The 26,528-nt window shown below is 34.8% G+C and overlaps 2 protein-coding genes across 7 annotated transcripts in view; both read left to right on the top strand.

Annotated features, from left to right (window-relative positions):
* The first annotated feature begins 2,609 nt into the window (after positions 1–2,609).
* LOC106623732 (putative odorant receptor 59c) lies at positions 2,610–4,245 on the top strand. Its single transcript, XM_036368754.2, has 3 exons — positions 2,610–3,415; positions 3,479–3,824; positions 3,888–4,245. The coding sequence occupies exons 1-3, from the start codon at positions 2,649–2,651 to the stop codon at positions 3,957–3,959; spliced, it is 1,185 nt and encodes a 394-aa protein (XP_036224647.2). The 5' UTR covers positions 2,610–2,648; the 3' UTR covers positions 3,960–4,245.
* A 2,760-nt stretch (positions 4,246–7,005) lies between these two features.
* Positions 7,006–26,528, top strand: part of LOC106624081 (uncharacterized) — a 220,501-nt gene continuing 200,978 nt past the window's right edge. For all 6 annotated transcript variants that reach the window (XR_011394799.1, XM_070105490.1, XM_070105487.1 and 3 more), the window contains exons 1-2: positions 7,006–7,608; positions 9,882–10,296. The gene's annotated coding sequence lies outside the window, so the exon portion shown is untranslated. The remainder of the gene's footprint in view (positions 7,609–9,881; positions 10,297–26,528) is intronic.

Raw genomic sequence — 26,528 nt, 5'->3', positions numbered from 1 at the left:
AAATATATAATATATATACCATATACCATATATAAATATAAATAAAATGATGATTAAATTGATACCCAAACGATAAACATTGTTTTCTTAAATTTTACAATTTTTTTATGTTTGTGTGAAATTTGGACTCCATAAGCCAATTAGCTAGTGTATTAAAATTTTACAACGAGTTTGCTTGACATTTCGTGTGTCCAATGGAAGCACGGCTACGAAATCATTGAAAATGTTGCAGAAGTTGGGAAGTCTGAACCCAAACCACATATATTGTACTCAAGTACATACAAAGCATTCAGTGAAGGTGGTGATGTCATCGAAAACTTGCCTCATGAGAGCCATCCATCCACCTCTGCTAATAACGACAATATCGAAAAAGTTAAAGAAACAGTGCTTGAAAATCATCGTATTGACATCAGAGAGTTAGCAGAGGATCTGAACATCTCTTATGGATCGACTCAACACATTTTGGATTATGTTTTGGGTATGAATCGTGTCAAGCCTAGACCTGTACCAAAAGACCTGAATCTTTCGCAAAAACGACGTCAAGTAGAGACCACAAAATAAATGTTTGTTAACGTAGCTTGGAACCTTATATTCGTCAAACGCATTAGGTGGTGGTGGTTAATCGTAGGTTTACGTTGAAACTGTCCGATTAGCCGAAACCGAAAAAACTAAAATTCGCTGTTGGCACTGAAGGTCATCTCAGCCGAGGCTTTAACAAGTGTATGGAAAATTGGATTAAGCGTTGGCATCCTAGTATCGGTTCAGGAGCCTATTTTTTTGCAATCCAGGTAAAATTCGAACAGATGGTATTTTTAGTGATGTCATGGTCTACGAAGGGGGCTTAGCTCATTTAGGCAAATGGTATTCAAGTAATAAGTAAATAAGTCTAGGTTGTGGTAGGAGCAGGTGCCAGGAGCAGTTTTAGTAAATTTTAACAAAACCGTGGGCGTGTTAATCATTCGATTTCACCTATTTTCGTACTGTCTCAAGAGGTGTCGAAATGATAAGTCCTGTACAAATTTGGGTAATATAGCTTTAATAGTTGAGAGGATATATACATTAAATCTATTAGTGCGTGGGGCCGGGCCCACTTTTTACAAATTTTTAGTCCACATGTGCCCCTTGATATTGCAATTCCTTGTACCAAATTACGGTTTTGTATCTTAAATTAGTGCTTACTTATGCATTTTATATTTTTTCGATTTATGGCGTTTTGTGTGCGCGGCAGTAGTCTGATTACGCCCCTCAACGAATTCGTTCTCACATTTTTGTGCCAAAGAACACGTTTCATTGAGATATTTCAATTTTTACAGACGGACATCTGCGAATTAAAAAAATACTCATACCATACTCCACAGTTTATTGCGGTTCTGAACTTATTTCAGATTAAATTCTTAAAAGTGTCGACAGTATCTTATATTCAGATTCACTCGAACTCCGTCTTTCCTGTTTTGTTAATATCACTTAGTATGACCCTCATATTTTTTCTTCAGCGGCGGAAGCCGCTTCATGTTGGTTGCCTGTTCAAGAAAAGAGTGCACATTCACAGTATTTTTGGTAGACCCTTAGAGAAGAAGTTCTTTACCCTGATAGGCAGGTTAGTAACTCATAAATACAATACATAAACATACATATTGTATAGTGATGATTTCTTTCCGTCTGCTAATACATACTTCTGAATGTGACACGAAAAGAATTTACGCCTTTGCTTAAGTTACTTTATTAAATACAAGTACTTGTAATTAAAAAAGTTTTAGTCTTCGTATTGATTTCCATAGTCACATTAGTTTATTTGAAAAATTTTATGATAACATTTTTTAATGTACGGAACTTTTTTCATTAACACGTTAACAGATAATATTCTATATCAAAGAATTTGTATAAAGTTTTCCTATAATCGGATGAAAAACGACGTTTCTTTTTTTAACTTCTCGTGGCTTCAATTCCCATAGCACATAATTTTCTTTCTTTTGATATATCCGGCGCTTTTCGCGTTTTGAAATCGCTGCTTGATTCTGCAAGCTCTTTTTGTTTTTGGAAGTCAAAATAAGCACTTTTAAATCGTGCAAATCCAAAAATTTTTTTCATATAAAAATAATGAAGAAGAATACGTTATATGAATCTCTCTCTCTCTAAAATCGCTCTCTGCGAATAATAAGTACGTACATACCTTTGGTTAATGTCATATCAAGTTCTTTTTGTTACAGATGAAACATCTTCTTTTGATTTGGTGAATATAATAATAATTCTTTTGATTTGGTGAATATATATAAATAGTTATACGGCACAAGTCTTCGAAAATATCCTAATTCCGTTTCCTCTCTTAAATAGTTATAATTCCTTTTAGTCCTGTTATAAGTATTATGTTAAAACACCTGCAAATCGTAAAATAGTGTATCCCTGATATATAAAGTAGCCGACATAATTGTATTAAAGCACCCGAATGGGTTAAGTTATTGGCATATATTTATATCGACCTTCTATTTTTAATGTCACAGGCATTTAATTAAAAAACTTTGTTCACTTCCTGCGTATATCGCACTATATAAACGCGCCGTTATAGCGTCTTAGTTTAGTTTGAGGTCAGAGGCTCAACCGCTTCGCAGCAATTGCAAAACTACAGACTTATTTGTTATTTCGCTGTCATTATGCCGAAGATATTACGTGTTAGCAGTGCTAACATTTACAAGTCGCGTGACGCGCTCACATATCTTTTCAATATTTTCACTTTCGTCGGCACAAATCCGTTGGAAAACCGTTCGCGTCGATATTACTGTGTCTATTACTTTTATTCGTTTACAGTGAACTTCATATGCTGCCTCTTCTGTCCGCTCTCATTTCACATAGGCTACATAAAGTTAAGGTCTGTGCTTACAAACAGCCAATTACTGGCCGCCATACAAAATGCCGTCCAAGTGTCGGGCATCCCTATCAAAATTTTCGTCATCACGTGGTACATGAAGCGTCTACGACATGCGCTTGAGATTCTCGATGAATTGGATGTGAATTATACGCAGCACGAAGATTTGGCGAAAATACGCGAATGCGTACAACGGTGTAGGAAGATTGTATTAATATTCTGTTTGCCCTACTACAGTTTCGAAGTGTCGACCATAGCGCTGGGTGTGCTACAGAATCGCGCACCACTGGCTGCTTGGGTGCCTTTTTTGGATGGGCAACGCGCCGCTTGGGAGTACTGGACGATTGTGTTGTGGGATTCGTTTATCATGTTCATTTTGTTGTGCCATCAACTCGGCAGTGACACTTATCCGCCGATATTCATTAACATCATTCGCACACATATACAATTATTGATGTTGCGTGTGAGTCGTTTAGGGCGCGCGGATGCGCTGACTGCGAATCAGCATTATGAGGAGCTGGTGGCATGTATTCGCTCGCACGTTCAAATTGTGAGGTAAACATTTCCATAATATTTATCACAAAAATCATAATTTTTCTAAACCTGTTTGTTTCTCAGCATTGCAAAGATTGTTGCGCCTGTTATTTCAGTCACTCTTTTCACCCAATTCGCTACCACCGCCACCACCCTATTGAATTGGTTGGGTAATGTGGAATATCCGGAAAATATTATATCCCTCGCCTTTTTTTCTTGCCAACTGCTGCAAATTTTGCCCTGCTGCTCGTCTGCCTCTCAACTTATTGCCGATTGCGAGCGTTTGCCCGACGCGATTTTCCACTGTAACTGGGTGAATAAGGATCGCCGCTTTCGTAAGGCGATTTTGTTTTTTCTGCAATGCACTCAAACCCCTATACGTTTTTCGTGCTTGAAGCTTTTCGATGTTAAGCTCGCGACAAGCGTCGCTGTGGGTTTCATGAAATTTCGAATGAATTTATTGTTAACTAATTGAATGCTTTGTTTTTTGCAGATTGGAAAATTCGCTTTCTCGCTTTACACTTTAATAGAGGAGACAAAAGTTGGCACTGACGCGGAACATTGAGACTTGGAGTATTGTCTTTTTCCTGCCTATCTTTTTGTGGTTTCAAATCGTTGAAACTTAGTAGTAAACGATGTTTTATTCGCAAATGTCTTAAAGATACACCTAATTTAGAAATCAATTAACCAATATATTAGGTAAACTTCACTAGCTGTGCAATAGATGATATGATGTAGACTTCTACGGTCGTTGGATATAACATAAAGATTAAGATTCAACTTCATCTAATAGGTACCGATGTAGAATTCTTATTAAAACAATAGATAATAATAGAAAGTTGACTATATAAACCCTCTTTTTAAAAATTGTGTTTTATGTTTTTTCGTGAGCGAAGGGTCAACATTATTAATACACGTAGCACTTACCGGATTGAAGAGGTAAAATAGCTCTTGAAAATAATAGTGGATAGTTTTACTCTCTTAACATGTTGTTACAGAGCATAATAGTTTTGTTCACCAAACGGTTATTTGTAACATTTCATTTAAAACGAATCGATATAGGTATATAGTTATCGTATATCGATATATAAATGAGCATGATGATGTGCTGAATCACGTCTGACGGTCTGTCTGTGCAAGCGATAACTGGAGTAAAGATTTGGACATCACGCTAAAAACTTGGGTACGCGTATTCACTGGCACCAAGGAAAGATTGGTATTGTGAATAGGCGGAATCGCATCATTGTCACGTCTACTTAACACCATTAATCGAAAATTATAAATAGCTATAACGGAGCACTAAATTAAGACATAAAACTGATACAGAGAATTGTGGTTGGGGGAAATCTTTGTTGGCTGAAATATTGAAAACAGTAGACACGGCGTCGCCCCCTTATAAGTATAATACACATACCTCACAAACCACTAAAGATATATCAAGAACACTTGCTGGGGACAAGCCCCAGCAGCACTTCCTCAGACAGTTTGGATAATGAGTGACGCCCACTCACCATATAACGGTTGAACTGAAATAATTCTAACTCACTAAATATAATATGTATATACGTCAGAAGCATTGAGTTTGAAAAGCAAGATGATGCAGAAAGGTTACATAGAAATCGGTGCCAATAATAGGCATAGGATAATAGGCGTGGCACCGTCCATCTTTAGGTTAAATTCCATATCTCAGGAACGACTCGGCCACTATCAAGCAAATTTGGTGTCTAATATTCTCTTGACGTGTTGTTCCCGAATATCACAATTTTAAATTGCATCCGTTATCCAATCTGTCCAGACTTTCACCTAACGCCAATATACTCGTTTTAGTGATTTTCGACTTTTCACCCGCCGTTAATCCGTTTAGTTTGGTAAAAGTGTATAATATTTTATCGATATTGAATCGATGGTCTGGTTGACATTCTTCTCATATTCCCAATGTATTAAATTTAACCCTTTGGTTGTATTTATATTACTTGAGTTAGGTTGATTGTAATATAAATATCTAAGCAAAATTTATTAATGAAAGCACTGATTCTATGACCTACAACACATTTATTTTGAAAGGAGGAAAAATTATTTTAAACTTTCTAGGTGGTAAAAAAAATAATTAATAGATTATGAAATCTGTTATATATCTATCTAACTTTTCGCATGTTCCCTCCAAACTGGAATATATTTACCTATGTCCACAAGTTTGTTTTGTTTTTAAGAATTACTATTTTATCAATGTTTACAGTACCTCTTGCTTTTCACATGATTTTACAAAATATTATATCACACCACATCATAATACAAAATACAATACATGTAAATATATAAAGATATGATAGAAATTTGCTTTCAACATTTGCAACATGAAGCAACATATTTCAAACATAGTTTATACACATATTGCTACACAATATCAATGTTTAGATGTAACTTTGATGTTGATTGACAATGAAACCACTCTATGTATTAGTTTTGATTAGGAGATAAAAAAGTCACAAATAATAAAATTTATTACAGAATATAAATAACCTTAAAACAATGTGGACTCATTATGAAATTAAATTGTTTTATACTAGTTGGTGAAAGAAAGGCGAAATGTTTTATGTTGTTGTATTGGTTTGTACTTTAGCAATCTTAGTGAGCGTGTTCCAGTCTCTAAATCAGTCGCTTAACCCATAATTCAAAGGATATGCAGAAGGATCAGCTTCTGTTGAATACATAGAGTCCTGCCTAGTTTCAAGAAGGATATCATATTAATAGGGGTATTTTCATGACGTAGCTTTTGTTTTGTGGAATGTTGCTGAGGAGAAAGGCCATGATCGGGTATGAATTCCGATCATATTCTCTTGTGCCGACCACTTTTGGATTTGGCATTCCTAGATTTCTTTTTATAATTTACCATACAAGCAATTTGCTTGCAGAAATTTTTTGGGGAGTTTACTTTATCACAAGCAAAAGTATTTGAGAGGAACAAAGTATTTCGTGAAGTCATCGAAAACTTGTCTCATGTGAGTCGTCCATCACCCTCTGCTAATGATGATAATATCGAAAAAGTTAAAGAAACAGTACTTGAAAATCGTCGTGCTCGCATCAGAGAGATAGCAGAGGATCTCAACATCTCTTATAAATCGACTCATTACGTTTTGGTAAATGTTTTGGGTATGAATCGTGTCAATGCTAAACTCGTACCAAAGACCTGAATCTTTTGCAAAAACGACGCCGAGTAGTGATACCAACTTAGCTGTGGATATCATCATTACTGGTGACGAGCCATGGTTTTAGGAATATGAATAAGAGCCTAACAAAGATTTAGGTTGTTTCAAATTTGTTTAGATGGTATAATTCTTTGAAAAACAAAACTCACGACTACTTATGTCGAGTAAATTACATGAAAAACTATCACCACTACCAAATGTTTCTAAACAAACCCGTTAACTTGCAAACCCACCAAACTCTCCAAAAACGCGCAACCGCATGCGAATCACGAGTGTAGAGAAAAGTTGACTCGCCACTTGGGTGCCACTTCACACCACAGCTCCACTGCTGCCGGCGCTGCCTTGGCGCGGGAGCTTCAGTTCAACACAACCTGAATTGACTCCACAATTTCAGTTGCAGTTTGTGTCTCGCGCGCGACGGTTCGTTAGCGGTGAAATAGTGTTGTTCTGCTTTGCGCCGCTCTGTCGATTGCTTAGCACCGAAACAGTGAATAGACTCGACACACCGGCGTCCGGCTGTGTGTGTGTGTGTAGGCTTGTGGTCGGCGTTCGTTTGGCAAACGACCACTGACGTTGGCTTGTGTTTGGTTCGCTTCACCAAAGTGCAGTGCGATTTTCTTAGTGCAAATTCGGCGGTGTAGCAGCAGTACGCTTACCGGCGACCGGTCGCAGTTGTCTGTCGCGGTCGTTACAAGTGCGTTGGATGCGTCGGTGAATCGGGCGCTAAGTTGCGTGCCCGCACAGTGATTGATTGACGTCTGTCAGATACAGTTGCAATCGCATGTTGCTGACATTGCCCGAGCAATACGCTTCATTACGTCGCACTCACATTGAGAAGTGAATGGGCGGCGCTGCGCGGTGTATTCATAAGTGTATTATAATATTAAAATAGCGCAGCAAAATTAAGTGCAATAAAATTACGCATATACATACATGCAAACTGATATTAGTTTTTTATGAGGAGTGCAAAGCGCTTTGGTGTTTGTGCAAAAAGTCCAGCTTTTTACGGTAATTGAATACAATTTTTGTTAATAAGCATAAACGAGTGAATTTATGATGAAATTTAAAACAAAAAAATTAAAATACATAAGCACATATCTACACACGCATACACACGTGTATGCAAATAATGTAATTTGAAGAACGTGTTGAAATTAAAATTCAAAAATTGTTTTATGGCTCTGCTTTATTGTTTACATTAATGATTCTCAATAAGTGTTTGTGTTGTTTTTGTTGTTGCTTCTGTGTTTATATGTACTTTTTTGTGGTACGTTGCCACTTTACTTACCGTCATTTATGTGCGTTTGCCTTAGAATTTCTATTAAAATGTGCTGGAAATATAAATTTGAAATGCCTTGCTTTCAACTACATAAACACGAAACCTCAAGATTTGAGCGTAAAATTGCTGTGTTGTTTTATTATATACCTTTTAACGGGTTGTTGGTGTTGCCTTTAAAATGTGTTTACATTATTATTGAGTGAATTACGTGACTGTTGATTTCTTTCGCTGGTTAATTAAAGTTATTTATAGATTTTATATGCTGTTAACCGGCTTCACCCAAAAAAATTTAATTTATCAGACTCTTGAATATTCGAAAATAAAATTTGCTATTTTGAATATTAAATTTAATTTTGCTGTGTTAGAAATAAATACTAGTGTGTACATTCATAACAAAATGCAAAAAAAATTTCAAACGTTCAATATTAGTTTGTGGTTTTCAACTTTAAATGTTTTATTGGTTTGAATTAAGTTTGTAGCGAGATATTAATTAGAAAATGTAAAAAAAACATTGTTTTGATTCAATATTAATGCTGGTTACCTTTTTCCACTAAGTTTTTAATAATTTTGTGTTTGGATAAGAAACATTTTTTCTGAACAAAAGTATTTTTTTATAAAAATTTTTTATAAATTAAAAATTATTATTTTTTTAGATAAAAATAATTTTTTTTATAAATTAAAAATGATTATTAGTTCGATAAAAATATATATATTTTTACTTATAGATGCAAGCATTTTAAAAAATAATTAATTAAAAAATTTTAGTATTAATATAATATAAGTGAGGAAATATTTATTAGAGAAACCAAATTGATTCATCTTAACAAAATATTTGGATATAGATGGATGGATATAAATATTTTTTTAATATATTTAAATTTAAAACTATTTTCCTATATTCTATCAAACATATGAAGCAGCCTAACGAATTTTTTTGTCAAATGACGATCGCCTTATTAGGTATTCAGACAACAGTAGATATTATATAACATTATTTATTTTTATATAACAACTAATCAATTATAATGAAAATGTCGACTTTCCGAAAAAAAATATATATATACAAGTATATACAAGTAGTATACAAATATATAATAAAAGTCAACACTGAGATAAATACATTCTTTGTGATAGCCTTTGTTTCCAAAATAAGTAAATTACAAAAAAAAATACAAAATATATTTACGCGTAATTTTAGTATTTAAGTGAAATAAATGAAGCAACAAAATTATGTATAAACTTTAAGTTTGACCAAACTTAACATAAATTAAATAATTTACGCCATAGTGTGAACAGCTAAATTATCTTTTTTTTACTTAAATCTATAGATTTTCTATTCCAATTATATCATTGTGTTACAGAAAAGAAAAATTTAAATTGTATTCAAAGCTGCAAGAAAGCCTTACAATATTTTACTAGTTTTAAACCAAAATTTTCGAACTTTTATTTCAATCATTAGCACTACGTTAGATCATTATTAATTACAAATAAATTATAACTTTATGCAATACCAATTGTCTCTTACTTTAGTAAATTAAAAGCTCTGAAAAACATAGATATCAAATTTTTGAACGAGACAAATTTGTTAATTTTAAAATGTTTCAAAAATGTAGTCAATAATTTAAGACGGTGAATGATTATTTCAATGCGAATAGCGATGTATTCAAACTTATGCATAAATAACTTAATTTATTTTAAAACCTTTTAAACCTAAGAAATGATTAACGATTGTTATCATTTTTAAAATTTATATAAATAATTTACTATTAAAATTAAGTCTTTCTTAGTTCATTATTTAATCTGACCTAAAAAAACATTACTACAAAGCCTAAATTTTATAATCACTCATTAATAAATTATTTATTCAAAAATTTCAAATCTATCCCCTACAACTCAGCTAAAAACTTCATCAGACATTAATCAAAATTTATAGATATAGTATATTAAAGCAAAAGAAATATAATATACAAATATATATTATATATATTCTCTTATTTTGCAGATGCATTAAACAACTCAGTAAACACTAAAGTAATTAAATAAAAAAATTTTTGCGAATGAAAAATCGAATGAAGTTGAAAAAGTCGGCGATTAGCTAACAAAACAAAAAATCTGACATAAAATATAACACATTAAATACACACACATAAATAATAATCGGAAAATGCATTAAAACACGAAAAACATCATAATTGTGTAGCCGTATAAATAAATTTATGAATATTTTCCAACCTAAAATAGTGCTAAAAAATTAGTAAAATACAAAAAAACGTAACAAAATTATTTCATAATACTAATAAAAACCACAGTTTTCAAAAACATATGCTTTTAAGCATTAGCTCTAAAGTGCTGCGATAAAAGTGCAACAAATAAACAACTAAAAAATTAATGTTGTCATAAATCAGCGAAAAAAAATGGTAAGTCAAATTTATGTTCTTTTCATTGTCTTTTTTTTTTACAAGTAAATTTAAATTGGCTAATTTTCATATATATAATATAAGCAAATTTAGCTTATGCAGAATTTTTTCAAAATTGGTTGCTAAAATTTTAGTTTAATATTGCAATTATATGTAAATAAATAAATATATATATACTCACGTACTTTCGACCATATAAAGCGTGTTTTTGGAGATTAAAATCTTTGAAAATAAAAAAAATACAGAAAATGACAGAAATCGTACATTATTATTTTGTCCTTGGATACATATTTAAAGCTGGTTCCACAAAAACTATTATATATTTCCAGGGGGCTGAACTAGATTAATGCTGCTTAGTATGGTTTAAGTGACCTCCCTTTTCAACCAATTAAAATGTATGTCTTCCAGACAATATTATCTACGATTGACACATGAAAGTACATTAGAATATGTTGTTAAAATCTGTTTGTCATTTTTTTTACTCTCCACTGACTTTTAAATCTGGAATTTAAATTTATTAATTAAGTCTAAGATTATATTTCCGTAAACTTATAGAATAGGAAGTCTTTTTAATACTCGTTTTTTTCACAAGATATAATATAAGTACAAGTATATATAGGTGAAAACTAAATCTACTGCTCTATCGATAAATAGTTTGTACCCTAGTAGGTCAGGCAAAATTTTGACTGCTATTATGTTCAAAAATTTCTGTTCTCGAAGAAACACGCAATCTCTATATTACTATACTACTTTTTGGTTTAGGTTTTGATTGAAAACATAATGAGCTTAGCAACCAAAATATCTATCTTATCTTTCAAGATGAAATTACTGAAAGAAACATCAATCCAATAATCCTCTTTGATCCGCTATGCTTGAGCCTATTCTCTTGTAAAAAGTTATATTTTAAAGGTACAAGATAGTCATTTGAATGGTAAGCTTCTTGGAAATTTTCCGCATTTAATAGGCTAGTGTATTTATATCAAATGCTCGTTCGATTTGTCACCTTCCTGTTGTTGGTTATTAGCTAAAATAAATGTAAACTTGAGAAGAAAAATACAACTGTTGTACTATGCACATGCATACTTAAATCCATTTATATAATATAATGCAAGCATGATCTAATCCTAAAGCTAAAAAAAATGGATATACCTATTGGCATTACAATTTTTAGGTTTGCAAGTAACTGTATATTGTTGTACCATAAAGTCACTGGAATATTTATATATAGGCATATATGTATATATGTGTACATAGGTATGTACCTGTATACCTATACCTATGTGCATATTATTGTATTTAGAAACAATTTAGATTTATTTTATGCCCAGACTATAATTTAGCTCCAAATTCTAAATTCTATATAAGTCTTGCTGCAAAATTTTTAATTTACATACATTTTAAAATGCAAATAAAAATGAGATATATTTGTTTTCGACTGCTTATAGCTTTATACATATATATATATATACACAAGTATATAATTAAAATCCAAATTTAGTTCTATTCTGAAAATATTCCACGGTATAATAGCAGGTAAAATACATATTATATTATATATCAACAGTGTTCAAGTATTGCATAACTATCATAATGAGCAAAATGCGATTTAAGTAAGTGATAAAATCTGTTTGACCTGTTCTGCATTGCTTTATTCAAAATGAAAATTTAAATTTGCTGAACCTTATATTATTATTTAATAAGCAATGCACAATCACATTTTAACTAGGAAAGTTAAAAAAATACTTTTATCAATTTCAAGCTGCTTCCGAGCTGCTTAATGTTTTTAAGAATATTTTATTCGTATTAGAAATACATTCTTAACCTCGTCCACTTTTGTATAATTAACAAATCTTTTAGTTTAGTCGGTTGTTCCACGATTATACTTTGCTTTAGGAACAGAACTTTGGTGAGAAGATCATACGGTACGCCAAAGTTCTATCAAGTTGGCAAAAGTTTTGTGATTAACAATTAGTTTTTATACCCTAAACAGGATATACTAAGTTTGCCACGAAGTTTGTAACCCCGAACTCAGACAACTATAGCATTTAGGTGCCATACAAACTGATCAATCAAACCCAAGTCCTTGTTTGGAAAACTTTTTTATTTGACAAAATAACTTCACGAAACACGCTACGATCTCTAAATAAATTGATCGTTCGGACCACTATAGCATATAAGTCTGTAGCTGCCATACCCACTGACCGATGACACGCATCTTATTATTCCTTATTGTGCTATAGAAAATGCACCTATAAAGAGTATTTATAGCTTCATTATAGCCGAATTTACCGTTTTTTATTATTTATATTTATTATGCGAAGAAATAATATTCTCTACTTACCCCAATTTGCTTGGTTAGTTGATAAAGAGGGATTGGGACATCAACCATCAAGCGACCGAGATAACTTTTTCCACAAGAAAAGCTACAACGAAGATATATAATCTAGGATAAAGTTTTTTTTATTATTGTTGAATTAAAAAAATAAATATCCACGACTGTAAAGTCAACTTAACTTGAACCCTTGCTTTTATGTTAAATTCGGTCATAAACAGTAACCCAAGAGTCAAACCTAAACAACAACTTGATTCAGTATCACCCATCAGACTCATCTGAATGTGCGGAGAAGCTACTGCAAAGAGTGGAAGAGTATACAAAACAAATGTTCTTTGCTGATTAGTGTAGTAGTCGTTGGAATATAATGAGATGGTCCATCATTTTCAGATTTCGGCATTTTTTAAATCTGTCTTTTACATCTTAATAACATAAGCTGAGCATTTCAATATTTTCAATTCTCTCATATATTTTTCGAGCTCAGCGGAAAAGTGAAAATTATCGTGGAAAATTGGAAAATAATGAACCGCTCGCAGAATCTCAATAAAATCCATGCAATATTTACAGCACGTTTCCATAAATGATGTTTTAGATCACAAAAAGTTAGCTAATTTAAGCGAGTTAATTCGATGACACTCCCCCTTAGTGTGCTGCCAATCAGAACCGGCCAACTGCAGCAAGATCGAAAGCTTCGGGGCAACAAAGCATAATTACCACGTGAACGTGTGGCACGTACATCTATGGCGTTGAGTCTCGACTCTAAGGCATTGCAGAGTTGATTTGCGAGTGCCTTCATGTGCGTGCATGTGTGTGTGTCGGCGTGTGCGTTGCTCGCTCGCATATTTCTGTGTGTTTGCACACTTAAGTGCTGCAATTAGTGCTCCTCCTAGTGTCTAACTGAACTTAATGAATAAATAAATGCCACTAATAGTTGCCACATTTCCTGTTTAGCTGCATTCAACGTGCGCCGCAACGCAACGCAACACTGATGTAAGTGATAGTGGTAAGGAGTCGGTGGGGCATGCACCAACTAATATGTAAGTATGTATGGTGGAATTGTTTGCATAAGATTCACCTGGGCATGCAGAGTGAGTGTGCTGAACAAATCGTAACAACAATAACAACAGCAACTGCCATCGCCACAGTCACGCCGCAGCCGCGCAGCCACATCCGGCAACAATGATAGCGCCAAAACGTGCTCACAAAGTAGTATAAAACAACAAAACCCAAAACAACTTGCAACAAATTTATGTATTGAGACGGCACACACACACGCCGAAACCGATAAAATCAACTTTGGAAAAATTAAATCATAACCATAACATAGCAGCTACAACAAATGCAACAACAATCATGTGTGTAATCTAGTCAGTGACAGCAACGGTTCTATTAGTGTAGATTTCCGCTTTTCGTTGTTGCTTTTGTTGTTCTTGTATGTTGTTGCCGCCAATCCACTTACATAACAGCATCAACTCTAGAAGGCTTCGTGTTGCACGTTGGATTTTTGTTCTTGTTGTCATTGGCGTTACTGTGATGTTGCACTTCAAATTGCTCTTTTATGCAAGGTAAAAGCAGCAGCAACAACAACAACAACACGCTGACGTCAAACAAAATTGTCGCCAACATCATCAATGTGCCGTCAGCAGCTCAGCGACACAACGTTGCAACAACGTGCTGTTACCAGTCATATTGTCAATAATGAAGCCACAAACTCACACACACACATACATACATATAAAAACGTAGATATGTGGGAAAAAATATCAAACCAGCAAAATGTTTTAGCGAAAACTATATAAAGCGCACATATGAAGTCTAGAAGAGAAGCACTTTCTAAGTGTGTTGTTGTTGTTTATTTTTCTGTCCCTTTTTTTGCTGCACGTCTTTTGATCTTCTTTTACCGTAATTGCAATTTTGTATATCCGCCAGCACCGGTAATTGCAACGACCAACCGCACCAAGCGCTTTCAGAGGAAGTGAAAAAAATATGTAATGGCTTTCCTTTGGTCTCCACTAAAGATTGTTATGTTCTACTGTGACCCATCTCAGAATGATATATGTATGTGGGTGTATAATAGATATAGCTTAAGTTTGCACTGTGACCAATGGTCGTAGGTCTTTGCGCCCTTTTTACTTTACATTGTTTCGTCCAAGTCCAGCGCTTGAATAAATTTAGAAAGTGGGCTAAGGGTTAGAGGGACAATGCGGTCTCTGCTCTGGTTTGGGTCTCAGAAGGGTTTTCTATTATTTCTGGTGAATTTGTCACAATGGTTCCGAGCATTTTTTGAACCAATGCTTCTTTTGATTTATTTTCTTCAAATATATATTGGCGCAATAAGTACTGAATTTGTAGCATTCATTCGCCATCGATGATAGATCACGATCCGAATATCGCAATAAATGTGAACATATAGCAGACACCTAATGCCATTAGTACCAAAAATTTGTCCCTAAAGATGTTTAATTCTTGCTTCAAACTATTTAATAATGATTAGTGATTGCTCTCAGTTTTTAAAGACATCCGATTATTTTCTAAAAACCTTCAATCAGAACGTTGTTCTTGGTTAGCAGTGGCGTCCATCACAACGTTTCTTTGGACAGATTCACTATTTAAATCAAATTATATATGTATTTTGTCAGTAACGTCTTACAGAATTTTGTCTTTTGATGTCGAATACTGTTCGAGTGATTTTAAATTTATTTTTAGTCGATATGATAATATTAAATTTGATAATAAAATTTGTTCAGGAACGATCAGTTAATTTTTGATTTTTTCATTGACAATCATACACCTTATTTTGAAGTTTTAATAATATTACAAATAACCTAGGAACCTATGAGTTATGATGTTTTCGAATCCACAGTTCTGTAATTTAAAATCTGGCGGATAAATAATAAAACTTATAGCAATGCAACAACTTCACACGAATCATTATTTTCATAGGTCAAAGCTTTCCATATATATTTACATATATGTTATTATAATGTCATCATTATTATTCACAAAGACTAAGTGCTAAAACGAGAGCACCCACTTCTGGGCATTAAAGAACTCGAAAAGAAAGCATGTTTTGTTCTTTTCTTTTAAATATATTAATTAAAATCTTAGCAAGAAAAATAAATGACGGAATATTTGAATCCGTAGAAGATATTTAATTCGTATTTATCGGACAACATACACCTTGCAGCTATCAATATTATGGTGTATCAGAAGTACATATGAATGTCTCAATCGTTATTTGTAAGCATTTTAGTTTTGTCAACATATCCAGATTAGTCTTCATAGAAGTGTATGTAGCAAATAATTTCGCTGAGGAATTTGCGCAACGTTAGCGCTTACATAACCTTACTTACGCTTTTATAAAATGATTGTTTAGAATGACGGCCGACGAAAACATTCCTAAGGCCGCTGCAGTGAGGAAAACTGGATAACCGTGGAAGTGTCGTGGAAGAGTGGTATTTTTAAACAATGCTTCTATATGCACGCATCACAAGATACCTTCCAAAATATAAATAAATAGAAAAAAAACTGTAGTTAAAGTTCTAATTGTTGTGTCGGCATATATTAATTCTTGGCACGTCTACGAGGAGTTCTAAACTTCAAGTTTAAACTTACCTAACCTTAAAAAAAAAAAATCCATACAGTACGGAGTATGTTAATTTCATTATAGAGCAATGATATTCGCATTTACATGCATACACACAGGCACACGAGCATTCACCTTCACGCAGCATCAGCAATTTACTTACGTCGCTTAGCGCTGCTTTATCGCCACAACCTTAACTTTGTTGTTGAGCATTATCTTCGCTGTTGCACTGCGACGCGTTGTTGTTGCTGTTATTAGATAGCGTAGCGGCAGCAACATTATTACAGTATAACGTTACCCACACAGTATATTAAACTGCTAAGTGCTCATTAGAATATTTAATTTCAATGTTGGTGGAAACGTTGGAAAGCCTCACACATGTACATACAAACAAACGTACAATAGTGCATGACTTTTGTCGACAGCTACGTTGGCTGCTTAATTATTTGGCTTGTATATAACATAGCTGGTGGCAAGCGTGGTATCCTACATAAAATGGTTTTCGGAGACGCGAAGAGGCTCTTCTGCCGCAAATCTCATTCTTACATACATATTTATTCCATCAACTTTTCTTTTAATTCACACTGTCTATTGCTGTTTTTGTTACTGCTGCGGCTGTCACTAGCTCAGCGCAATACTTTTTTGCTACGAAATCAGAACATTTCCTCAAGTGTCTGCCCACAGATCTAAAAGACCTGCGCTTTAATGCGGCAGCACGCAAACTTTCAGCTGCTACATGCTCAAAAACATAGGCGATACAAACATACAAGCATAAATACAGGAAAATTTTATGTTGCTTACATATTTGCAATAATGAAATGTGTTTATTTCAGTTTTTAACTCCATTCTTCGGTTTTCTATTTGTCTTTGCATGGTTCATCAGCCTTCGCATTGGCTTCATTATGCATATGATGAAGCGGAAATTGATGACTTAATTAAAAATGTTCCTTTCACGTTGCATTGGTAGCGCTGTAACATAGATGGCGCATCATCAGCAGCTTTTAACCAGCTGACTGTGGGGTTTGGATCTGTTTTTTTTTTTTACCGGATAGAATTTTGTGTTACTTGCAATGATGATAGCAAATCTGCTTTGTTACTGTTATTGTTATTGTTTATGCACTTTTTACATGCTTCTTCATCACAGGAAGTACACATATTGAAAAATCATTACTCATTTTGTTGTTTCTTTTTTAGTTATTGTAAAATGCATTGGTATAAGAACATGATCTCTGATCAATCTTGGGGAAGCTCTTCCTTGGAGGAAATGTTAAATTAAAATACTTGCATTTTTCCCTATTTGCATGCGAATATTCAAAGTGAACAGAAATCGTAAATTACGGTTAGGACATTAAATATTGAGACATTTTTTCAATTCCGGAGTTCGGAGATGTAAAACCGACAAAATCGTTTTTATACCCATGAACAACTGACATTAAAAATACAAGTATATAATTGTTTCCAGACAAGTCAAAAAATGTGTTTTGTCCCAATAAAGTGGCGAACTGAGCACTGATCTGTCTATTCAGTGATTATATATTATCATATATTTTTATACTCTTGCAACATGTTGCTACAGAGTATGTGTAATAGTTTTGTTCACCTAACGGTTGTTTGTATCACCTAAAACTAATCGAGATAGGTATGGCGTTATATAAACTGTGAAAATAGATAATAAACATGCCCACTTCCCGGTAAAAAATGTATATTGAAAACTACCAAAAGTACCATAACGCACTGAATAAATGAGCCACAAGCAAAACATTTTACAACCCGATTGGTAGAGAAGAGCTTTATAGGATCGGAAATTCTGGCAATGGGCGTGGCACCGCCCACCTTAAGGTAAAATTGTATATGTCGGGAACTACTCGACCGATTTAAGCTTTTGTGTGCCACGCCTACTTCTCATTTAACAAACTTTTAAATTCCGCATGATTCTTTCACTTTAGAGTGTAAAAATCAAACATCAATAAAGTTATTAGAAAAACTTTGCATTAGCAGTGCCCTCAACGTTCAAAATTTTTCGAAATCTCACTATAACTTGTGTCAAAAATGTGTAAAAGCAGGTCAACATTTCCTTTAGCCCCCATATACCTAACATAAATATTTTTCGAACTTTTATACCGCATCTTTGGTCAATATGTAAAAAATCTGAATGAAATTCAGAAAGAGACCCTTTCTATTGACAGTGTATCCTTATTCTTTAAATGGATGAAATCACGGCGTTACTTTCCTTAGTTTGATATAAAGTTTTGCCAAAACCTGAAGGTGTTCCTCCGCCTTGGTTCCTTGCAAGTTGAAAAAGTATGAAATTTTCGGTTATACCCGAGGTTAGCCTTTTCTTATTTGTTTAATTAGTAGTATTAATCGACTTTTGGCGTTAATGCCTCAGAAGTAGGCACTACCGTTCTGCTTTGTTATCATCTACCAATTTTTTATATGTGCTATTCATACTTTTTACCATGGTGTAATCCGGCATATCGAGTATCCTCCAAACTCCAAGCCTCACTCGGCTTTCTCATCGATAATTTATAGATTTGACACAACCTGCCAAGAATTACCCGCCCTTTCTTGATATTTTTTAAATTTACCTATACCGAGTTTTGAAGGTGCGTCCCTCTCTGTGGTAGTGGTGATTGCATTTCAGATATAAGTAGTTAGTTAGCTTGGACTATTTTTTCGAATACACTCTTTTCGTTGTGTTTTTATACCTTGAACAAGGTATATTATGTTTGCCACGAAATTTGTAACACCCAGAAGGAAACGTCGGAGACCCTATAAAATATATACATAAATGATCAGCATGACGAGCTGAGTTGATTTAGCCATGGCCGTCTGTCTGTCTGTATATATATAAACTAGTCCCTCAGTTTTCAAGCTATTGATTTGGAATTTTGTACCTGTCCTTTTCCCACGAAAAAGCTGATCATTTGTCGGAAAAGCCGATATCGGACCACTATTGCATATAGCTGCCATACAAACTGAACATTCGCAATCAAGTGCTTGTATGAAAAACTCTTTCATTTGACGAGATATCTACACTAAATTTGGCATATACTATTATTTAAGGCATTATTCTTATCTCCGAAGAAATTGTATAGATCGGAGGACTATAGCATATAGCTGGCATATTAACTGAACTATCGGAGTAAAGTGCTTGCATGGACAATTTTTTTATTTAACGAAGTATCTAAACGAAATTAGGCACGATTCAAATTATGCTTCGCACTATATCATATAGCTGCGATACACATTGAACGATCGGAATCAAGTTCTTGTAAGGAGCCTTTGTATTGGTGAAGGGTATTATAGCTTCGGTGCAAAGAAGTTAACGTTTTTTCTTGTTAATTATTTTTTTCGAGCGTCTTTAGAGGCATAGAGGTGATTTAGGATGATTGTTTGTTTTTTTCGAACTTCTCAATGGTTTGAGGAACGCTGGCGTATATTTGATTTTCAAACAATCTCAACAAATCGAAGAGATCTAGGTAAGATGACTATCAAATGTTCAAGGTGATTTTTTATCTTCAAAACAGACATAAAGAGCCAACATCGGTATCGATTTCCATCAATTCTTTCATTTTGTTTGAAAAAAACGTGACACAATTCTTTTTTCAAACAGTAACTTTATAGTAAAGTAATGGCGTTTCATAAATTTCTATTTTTGTTGCTTAAATTTGGCAATTTTTTTGTGTTGTTAAATCCATCTGGTAGGTCACCGTCAATTAGAAAATTCCGGAAATAAGATTCAGTGTCGGTCATTAGAGCGACTGTTGGACCCATCCGAAGTAAGTCTGCTTATTATAAAATACCAAACCGAACTGAGTATAAAACAAGTAACAACTGTCAAAAAGACCAACTCAGAAAAAAGTATTGGCTCAACTTCACATACCAAATTAAATGATGACGGACCCTGCTAGAAAACTCAAGATAATGAACACATCGAGTTATATCGATGCTTCTGTGGTAACTCCCTTCTATATTTTCTGTCTCAATATCAGTTTTATCGGAGGAAGCTCGTCATCATTAAAAAATTGCTTTAGGCTAATACTGTAAAAATTTTGTGCATTTCGATGACCTCTAGATCTAGCAATTTGTGAAAAGTATATTCACAATCCTGCAATTGATATAAGGAAGCAATAAGCACCCATATGAAATTCTGTTGAAGGGCTCATATAAAATTTACTATAAAAACCTGAACCATTTCAGTCACCCATCTGCCGATCTTCCATATGATTGAGTTGCTATTTCAACGTCAAACACTCGCCGCATCCGCCTGTCTTCATTAATCTTTCCTAATAGCTTGTCAATCTACCTTCTCTTTCATTCATACACCGTTACTTTTATTTATGTATTACACAATCACTTGACTTCCCGTCGATCGTCGATCACTGCGCCTAAACACCAATGCATCCATGTGCACATGCCCGCATAGCATGGCATAGACATGGTATTATGAAAACCCCTCACAACGGGTGACAGATAAACCTGTGAATGAATGGTGGCATTTCACTGCGACAAGCGGCGACATTCTTGACTTAGAATGGAAGAAGATATTTGTGCGGTTGACTCTGACTTGACTCGATGTGGACCGAGCACCGGGTTTGGCCGTTGGATTGCATGTGATGCAATGCGCGCGATCACGGCATAATTTATATATTTATGGTTTAATTAAGGCAAAGCCAAACGGAATCGCAGCAAAAACAAGTTGCCTATCGAAAAATGTTTGACTAAATTTGTCGCAGTCATCAACATAACAGCGCTTTGAAGGAAGTGGCAGACAAAGATGAAGGGGACCTAAATGCGACAGAAGAGCGTTTAGGCGGTGTACTCGACGTTACTTTGCAGTTACACCAGCCACAACATACTTGAAACTGACTCAAGTGTTCTAGTTCCAATTCCAGTTCTGTTGCAAAGATGCGGCGTCGCTATCTGAAAGCGTGCATCGTGATGTACGCGCGCACAAACGGGGCCAAAACAGTGGCAAGCGTTGCTCCAGTTGATGGTGAGTGACTCGACCGACTGGTTGCCTGCCTGGCGGAAGGCGGCACATGACGGGTTGAGGTTAGGTTCTTGCATCAACTGTTGTGGGTTTCCATATCTCTGCTTCACCTCATTTTATCCGTTCGACTGTGTCGGTGCATGTAACAACAGTTGCAACGTAACTGTTGCAGGCCTCAACGGCACGTTGTATTGCAAAGCGGAGCGCACAAAAATGGATAGCAGTTAGAATTGAGTCAGCATAGAGGCGAAATGATACAATTGTGGAAAACTGGTGCAATTCACTGCTCCTAAAACAATAACAACACAGCAGCATGCAACAATTGCTGTTAGATAGCTGCAAGTTGCAAGCTCGTTAGTTGTGTACGCCTCTTGCCGCGTGATCATTGAGCTTGCCGGGTCACATTAGTGTTTCATGCTTCAACCGGCAACATTTTCTCCTCTCCTCATACTCATGTGGCAGATGATTCACTTCGTTGTTGCAGTGGCAACAGCTTGTGGCAAGTGAATGCTATGATGTAAGACCAACTTTTCCACAGACAACTACACTACGACTTTCTACCAATGCTGCCTCATAGCTGTATTACGAAACATCACCTGGGACATTTCAGCTCGACTGGATCGCGTACATTCAATTACTCGTCGCTGCTTGCATTCTAACTGCTCGTGCTGAAAGCAGCCAAACAGGAGTGCTGAATTTATCGCCAGCGTTGACAGTTGCACAGATAAAACACGCTTCTAATATATTTAGTTATGTCTATTGGGTGTAATGAGTGGCTTCTTTTCCCGTTTCTTTTCCGGACTAGATTATTTCTTTTTTGTTGCTAATGTTCGCTGATAGCGTCAAGCACGTCGCACTACTGCTGTTAATTAGTCGCATTAATTATATAAATTTAATATTACCTGGGTGTTAATTTATGGATTGTCGTAGACGTAATTTGTTACAAGTCCTTGCATAATATCTGTTTTCTGCACTTGAGCTAAAATGATTAACGGGTCTAGTTTGTAAGGAGCTTCACGTCAATATGTGGCTAGTCGCTATCGGAGTCCAGCGCTAGCACTAGTACTAAGAATAAGGTCCCAACTTAGTCTGGCAATAGTAGGAGGCTGATACTTATATTAGGATTAAATCAATATTTGATATTGAGTCTTTATCTGAAATAGTAAACTTGAGATCTCTGGGTTCTCTGGTGAAAACTCTTACCATATTACTTAGTTTTTTCTATCTAAAGCTTAAAACCTTTCGATTTGTATTACTCAAAACAGAACTATATCTGGGATAGAGATAAGGAATGCATTATTTTGTTATTCTATCAGCTCTTTAAACTCCGTGTTTATTAGTAGTGCTTAATAAAATATGATTTTCAATACTACTGACAAAAATTGTGTTCTTAATCTACAAACATTTCCAATCAACTGGGTGGCGGTGAACTTATTTCCGTGTATATGGAGATACAACTTGAACTCAGTGTTTAATATTTTGACAATTCTTCATAAGCATACAGCCTTAAACTCGAGTTTAGGAGGCTTGAAAGTAACGCACTTAAATTAGTATTTGACAGGATTTCTCATCAAGATTCTGGTTATATTTTGCAAATATGAAAGTCCCATCTGGCGCTTAAATATATGTATTTTTAATTGTGAAAGTAAGATGAACTCTGTGAGATACATAAATTTAAAAAAATTATCAAAATTTTAGATATCAAAAGCAAACAGATTAAATTATGCAGCAGTTCACGAGCTCGTAATTTTACAAATCGAACGAAAATGTGGAATTCTTTAAATTGCTCACCAAAATTTGGTAATTTTTGTTGAGCTAAAGTTTTCCAACAATTTACTCTTTGCATTTTAATTGCACTTTTTAACGAGTGTAATTTAGTTGTCCAAACAAATAGACACATTTATAAGTATTGACAACTCACAACGTTTTCAAATTAACCCAAAAGAGCACCAAGGGGCACCCACAGCACCAAAATCACCACAGTAAATTAGAGAGAGGCCATTAAAAGTGGCCAACTTTAATCGCTGCGAAGTAAAAACTTAACAAATAAAGAAAGAAAAATGTGAAAAAGCGTTGCTGGACCACAGATGTCGAAAGAGCCGCCGTCGTCATTGCAAGGACGGAAGTGTACCGTAAGCATTGTGATGTTCGCCAAAGCAGCGATCATCAACACCGTGGTGATCGAGATAACAATCGAGGGCGCAATAATTTTGTTAGTTTTTACTGAGCCCTCAAGTTAACGATCAATTAGATTAATTTCCGCACTAAGCCACTTCTTTTCTATAGACTGTAGTACTATACTTTGGATTCTCAAGTAGTAGCTCTTGGAAGTTTATGAAACAAAGCAGCGGCGATATACAAGAAATATATTCAACAAAAAAGAGGCAATTTGCGAGCGGCGTTTCATTTCTTCCTTTGATTAATTTTTTCTGTCCGCGCTTTGTCGAAATACGTCCAAACAAAGCAACTGATATGAAACCGCTAGCACGCGATTAGTTTTGTCGCCGACTGACTTCACTGAGCTTGCGGGCACACGATCAACTTTAGTTGCTCATTTAAATAAAATTGAAGAGAAGCTACAATATATAGAACAAAGCGCGAAGAATATAAAGATAAGTGCACTTATAATAAAGCAAAAGATATTATGCAATGAAATGTGGAGAAAAGAAAATCCGCAGTAGGGAAAGAAAAATAATCACTTAGAACTCGTGCCATTGTGCTTGTTTAAGTATGGAAATTTGGGTGAAGCTTTTTTTTCGCTTCATTCACACGGCGCGCCGGCTGGTACAATGAAGAGATTAATGTGAAGTGGTATTCTATGCGCTCATATAGTTGTCTATGAAATATGCTAAACAGTGGCTCGAGAATATAGAATTACTGACGATTAGGAAATCAAAATGTTTCTCGTCACAAATTTAAACCCTAAAAAAGTAGTAGCCAATAGAAAAAGTAAGTATAAGACCAAATTACTCTATTATGGCGATGTTTCGCGCGCTTCGTTCAACTTTTGGTCAACATAATCGGCCTACTGAGCATACTATTCGCAACCCCATCACATATTGGATAATATTCGACCGATTAGACTACGTCCAGCACGCAGTGAAAAAAATATAGCGGCCGTGAGAGTGTACACGAAGACAGTGGAGAGGCAGTTTGTCACCGTTCGCAGCAACTCGGATTGACATATGAAACGACTTGGCGCATTTCACTTCGAGATCATAAATTGAATAATCGGTCCATATATCTTCAAAACTAATGCCGGTGAGAACGTAACTATCATTGGAGACCGTTATCGCGCCATAATAACCGACTATTTGATGCCTCAAATCGAAGCTCGTGAACTCGGCGACATTTAGTTCCAACAAGACACAAGAAAACACTTCGGTGAACAGATAATTAAACGTTTTGGGCCAGTCGATTGGCCACCAAGATTGTGTGATATCACACCGTTAGACTTTTACCTGTGAGGATATGTAAAGTCTAAAGTCTATGCGGACAATCCAGTTACCAGTTGGAATGCTCGAACGAGTCATCGAAAAATAGACTCAACGGATGGACCATCTGATACGTAGCCGCGACCAACATTTGAAATGGATAATCTTCAAAAAATAAATGCCAAAGATAATTTTTTCGAATGATAATAAATATTACCCATTAAATTTGAATTTTCTGTATTTTTTCTTTAAAAAAGTAGGGAACTTTGAACTGGATCACCCTACATATCGTATTGATTTCCAACCGATTTTGATGTGTTTTTGGTTTGTTGTTGTGTTCACACGCTTTTGAATACTATAGGTGTAACATTCAGAGATACTAGGTGTTGGTCAAATATACACCGATTTCGATATCTATCGGACATCCGTTTGAATTTATGATATTTCGGTACAAGTCTGGAGGAAGCTTTACGTTTAATACTACTATTAAAGCTGCTAAAGACTTACCCAATATACTTACATATAAAACAATGATTTTGCTCCAGATTCCAACTACAATATTTTTTTAAACTAAGATGAGACTAGTTTGTTTCTGACCTAAATCTGACAATCGTCACCTAGTAGCACACGTAGATTTGATTGCATATTTGGACTTGGTTAATTATAATTGCATAATAGTTTATAATGAGTCAATTTGACCACAGACAACAACTAAACTTTCAAAGTTGAAATCTTGCCTTCTTTTCCAGAACTACGTGATCAGGCGACTCGGATATATCAGATATAAGGCATATTTCGTTTAAATAAAGCCATTCGATCATGTGGCGGTTATATACTGACATAGATAGCTACACAGATTGAATTTGTTATTATTATTATTATTATTATTATTATTATTATAGACACTATTCAATAATTGTACGGAAAACATTTCTTTTTTGGATTTTCAGCACCTTCGTCTATATGTTCCTTACATTTTCTTGTCTAACTGTCTAATTTTTCGCAAATAAAATATAAAAAAAAAGGCCAGCTTGAACTCCTTGTAAGTCGATGGTCAAATACGAGTACGCGCAATCACCACTTTCCAATTGACAATAAAGCATTTACCGAAAATTCGAAGACAACCAATATTCCACCAGCAAACGTTGCTAAATGCAATTTTACACGATAATAAAAAAAAACAATGCGTAACCCCAAAAAAGGTAAAACATACATACATACAAACAGATGCGTATGGGTAAGTTAATGTTGAGGCATGTGGAAAGGAAAATTTTTTCCAAGCTTTCTAACGCTTCCGTTACACAGACAACAGCGGTGGTGCCACATTTGGTCAAGAGCGAGCAAGTCGTCCACTTGCGGCTACAGAGGCGGACATGTGTAGAATTATATGTATGCTAAGTAACATACATGTATGTGTGCCTGTGTCTGTGCGAATTTTGCGGTCCAGCGGCGAAAGAGTAACGGTAGTTAAATTAAATGGCCAATCGTAAATCAAGATTACTTTTGCAGCGAAATGTGAATGTTGTTACCTAATAAACAACCACGGACAAATAAAATAAAAATAGCAACAACAAAGCAAATCACTAACAACATTTAAAATAACACAAATAAACGAAAACTTAAGCAGAAAATGACAAAAAAAAAATTTTGCGCTGATCCTTAGCCGATGCTGAGAGCCTCTTCAATCCTGGCTATGATCGACAGCCTTCGAACAAAATTTCATTCACTTTTTTATTAATGCCGTTATTAGCGGCAGTGGATGGACAAATAGCTTCTTCGATCCGTGACCGTCAAATTTATATTCCAAGATACTTTTCAACATTTTCAATATTTTGTAGCATAATTTCCGGTCCATATGTAACATATCAAATAAACGAGCTCATT

The sequence above is a fragment of the Bactrocera oleae genome, chromosome 2 (assembly GCF_042242935.1).
Source record: "Bactrocera oleae isolate idBacOlea1 chromosome 2, idBacOlea1, whole genome shotgun sequence".
NCBI classification, from domain to species: Eukaryota; Metazoa; Arthropoda; class Insecta; order Diptera; family Tephritidae; genus Bactrocera; species Bactrocera oleae.
This window is presented reverse-complemented; position numbering and strand designations above follow the sequence as displayed.

Coding starts and splice junctions, on each gene's coding strand:
- LOC106623732 (XM_036368754.2), top strand. CDS start 2,649: ATGCCGAAGATATTACGTGTTAGCAGTGCTAACATTTACAAGTCGCGT. Junction 3,416..3,478: donor TCGCACGTTCAAATTGTGAG/GTAAACATTTCC, acceptor TTTGTTTCTCAG/CATTGCAAAGATTGTTGCGC. Junction 3,825..3,887: donor AGCTCGCGACAAGCGTCGCT/GTGGGTTTCATG, acceptor TGTTTTTTGCAG/ATTGGAAAATTCGCTTTCTC.